The sequence below is a fragment of the Papilio xuthus genome, unplaced genomic scaffold (assembly GCF_000836235.2).
Source record: "Papilio xuthus unplaced genomic scaffold, Pxut_1.1 DF827756.1, whole genome shotgun sequence".
Taxonomy (NCBI): Eukaryota; Metazoa; Arthropoda; class Insecta; order Lepidoptera; family Papilionidae; genus Papilio; species Papilio xuthus.
In genome coordinates this window covers 4,384,480-4,387,113 of record NW_013530893.1, presented here as the reverse complement: position 1 = coordinate 4,387,113, position 2,634 = coordinate 4,384,480, and the positions used below count along the sequence as shown (strand labels likewise).

Here is a 2,634-nt window from a genome sequence, read left to right as displayed (position 1 = left end):
AAGAGCCCGAATAGCAGGGACTCCTCTGAATTATAATATCATTTATCAGCAATATGGCTACCTATTAACGTTATTATTTATCATACGTAATACACTGGCGTATTTATTCGAATAGATCCAACGTTAATATTGAGTAAAAACGAGCCTCACATTTATTGCCATCCCTTTCTTTGTCTTTAAAAAAGAGAGAAAAGTATGTTTAATACAAGTGTCAAACTAATCCCCGTGTCTATGGATGACACGGCGGGTTGTCAATTGTAAGATTATTCGAAAAGACAAGGCTGTATGGCTTAGTTCCTTTGCCTGCTCTTTCGAGCGAATAATAAAAACAACAACAACAAGATTATTCGATGGCGGGAAAAATTGTCAGTTCAAATGTTCAAGAAGAAAAGTAACAATAGACAGTTCAAAACTAGTATACATATGAAAAAGGTTTGTACAAATAAATTAATAATCTCTGATCTAAACTCTTCAGTTTTTCTTAGATTAATATTAATAGGTATATGTCATATAACACCAATATTATGTTACATTTTCCCCCAGTTTCTTAAACTGTGAACACCATCCATCATCTACGCGACGCAAGGATTCTCAAATATCCAAGTTAACCCGATTTCCTCACTAATGGCATGTTCGTATAACCTTCCTTATAAAAAAATATGTGTTCGCGTTTTGGAAGTGAATAATGGACGCTAATGTAATCTACATTTTTATACAACAAAAGACTTAAAGTAACCATGTTTATATTTAAACACTTCGTTAATTTTAGTTGAATATGTTTTTACTTAATTCTAATAATAAGCAATGTTATTTTTCCGTTATTTTTAAGTAATTTATCGTTTTAATTTGTTTATTTTTAAGTTTTATATACATGTATACACCACCATATAGGTAAAGGTAAAGACAAATAAATTAATTAAAAACAATAATTTATTTCAACAAACATTCACGTACAAATCTATCGCGCCGGACGAGGCGCCGCTGGAGGAGGAGTGTCAATACGGACGCTAAACATCCAGTATGCACAGTATTCCATTAACGCTAGTCCTAGCGGATATACAACTTTATGAGGATGTCCCATTTGCGGCGCTAAAAAATAAGCAAAAATCGCCGCACCTGCTGTATACCAGCCCCAAACGTTACCATGTTCGAAAGAATAATAACATAATGACACAATGTTGCAAGCTATCAATAAATTTCCCAATTCAGGGTTGTCCTGTTGCGTGATTGCCAATGCGAATGGCAAAATTCCCGAAGCCAAATGCAAAGAGCACATCGCACTATTTCCTCGGTATAAATCCGCCATTAGGCATGGCAGGGGTAGATATCTCGAGGCTTTGTAGCTGAAGACATATGCTGGGCTGAAATCATTGTTGAACTTGCCACCTGTAAATGAAGTCTTACTGCTGAATCAAAGTCATCAAAGTTACTAAATACCTTAGTGTAGATTTCTCATAAAATTATTTATTTTGGCAAGTATAAGAGGCGTTTAAGACATTATATTGTCCGAAAGTCGAAAATCCATAGACATTAGTGTATCTAAATTTTCCTCTCCTAATTGGTAAATCATCTTTTTCGCTAATGCCTTCTCTTAATAACTATAAATTAAAAGTAAGTTTAAAGTAACGAATTTACCATCTGAAAGTAGCGACACTAACGCCACTGTTAACAGCCGTGGTTTTTATAATTTTATATGATTAAATCGGGTCAAATGGATACTAACTTTGATAATGTAAGAATCCTATCACACCATGCACAAAGAGATTGACGTGCGTTCCAGGATGTGCGTAACTGTTGTATCGATGAGTTGTTCCCCGTGCAGCGACGCAGGACAGCACGACGTGGGCAATCGCAGCATGAACGTCATCTTCTTGGCCCATAATAAGTTAAAAATATAAAGTAAATCTAAATGTTCATCATTATTTTGAAATAATAATAAAAACTGACCTAACGGACATGTGTCAACTGTCAAAAAAAGAAAATTATGCAACAAGAAATTGATTATTGGAAAAAGTTTCAACTGTAGTGTCTTGATTTCTTAATTTTACCATATTGCTCAAACTATTACAGAAGTCGACTCTGTTTTAAAAGGACATTTTTAAAGAGTTTTTAAAATTTTCATATGACAATTTTAAGACTCTTTTATAGTATAATCTGTAAAAAATTTTTTTTATTAGGTTCATGCAGTTATTAAATAATACAGCTAACTACCTATCTCCATTTAAATAATTAAACAAAATTTACCTACGTTTTATTGTAGAATTCAAAGAGTATATAAAATAAGAGACGGGAGTCTTGACTAATTAGATACACAAACGGAGAATAAAAATTGTCATTTTCAATGCTAGCAATATTATGAACAAGTCTACATTGCTACCAACCTAAAACTTAGAAGGACGATTTGTATGGAAAAAAAGTGGCGCCACCTTTTAAATCTTGGTAAAATCATATGGAATGGTGCCCTAATTCTAATACATTTTACATATCAGTTTCTATGCTTGACAGGAAATTCTTCTTCTTCTTCTTCTTCTTCTTCTTCTTCTTCTTCTTCTTCTTCTTCTTCTTCTTCTTCTTCTTCTTCTTCTTCTTCTTCTTCTTCTTCTTCTTCTTCTTCTTCTTCTTCTTCTTCTTCTT

The 2,634-nt window shown here is 33.2% G+C and overlaps 1 protein-coding gene across 1 annotated transcript; it reads right to left on the bottom strand.

Annotated features, from left to right (window-relative positions):
- Nucleotides 1–912: 912 nt before the first annotated feature.
- On the bottom strand, nt 913–1,982 carry LOC106116235 (uncharacterized). Its single transcript, XM_013309993.1, has 2 exons — nt 1,724–1,982; nt 913–1,386 (listed from the first exon to the last, which is right to left on the bottom strand). The coding sequence occupies exons 1-2, from the start codon at nt 1,878–1,880 to the stop codon at nt 959–961; spliced, it is 585 nt and encodes a 194-aa protein (XP_013165447.1). The 5' UTR covers nt 1,881–1,982; the 3' UTR covers nt 913–958.
- Between the last annotated feature and the right edge of the window lie 652 nt (nt 1,983–2,634).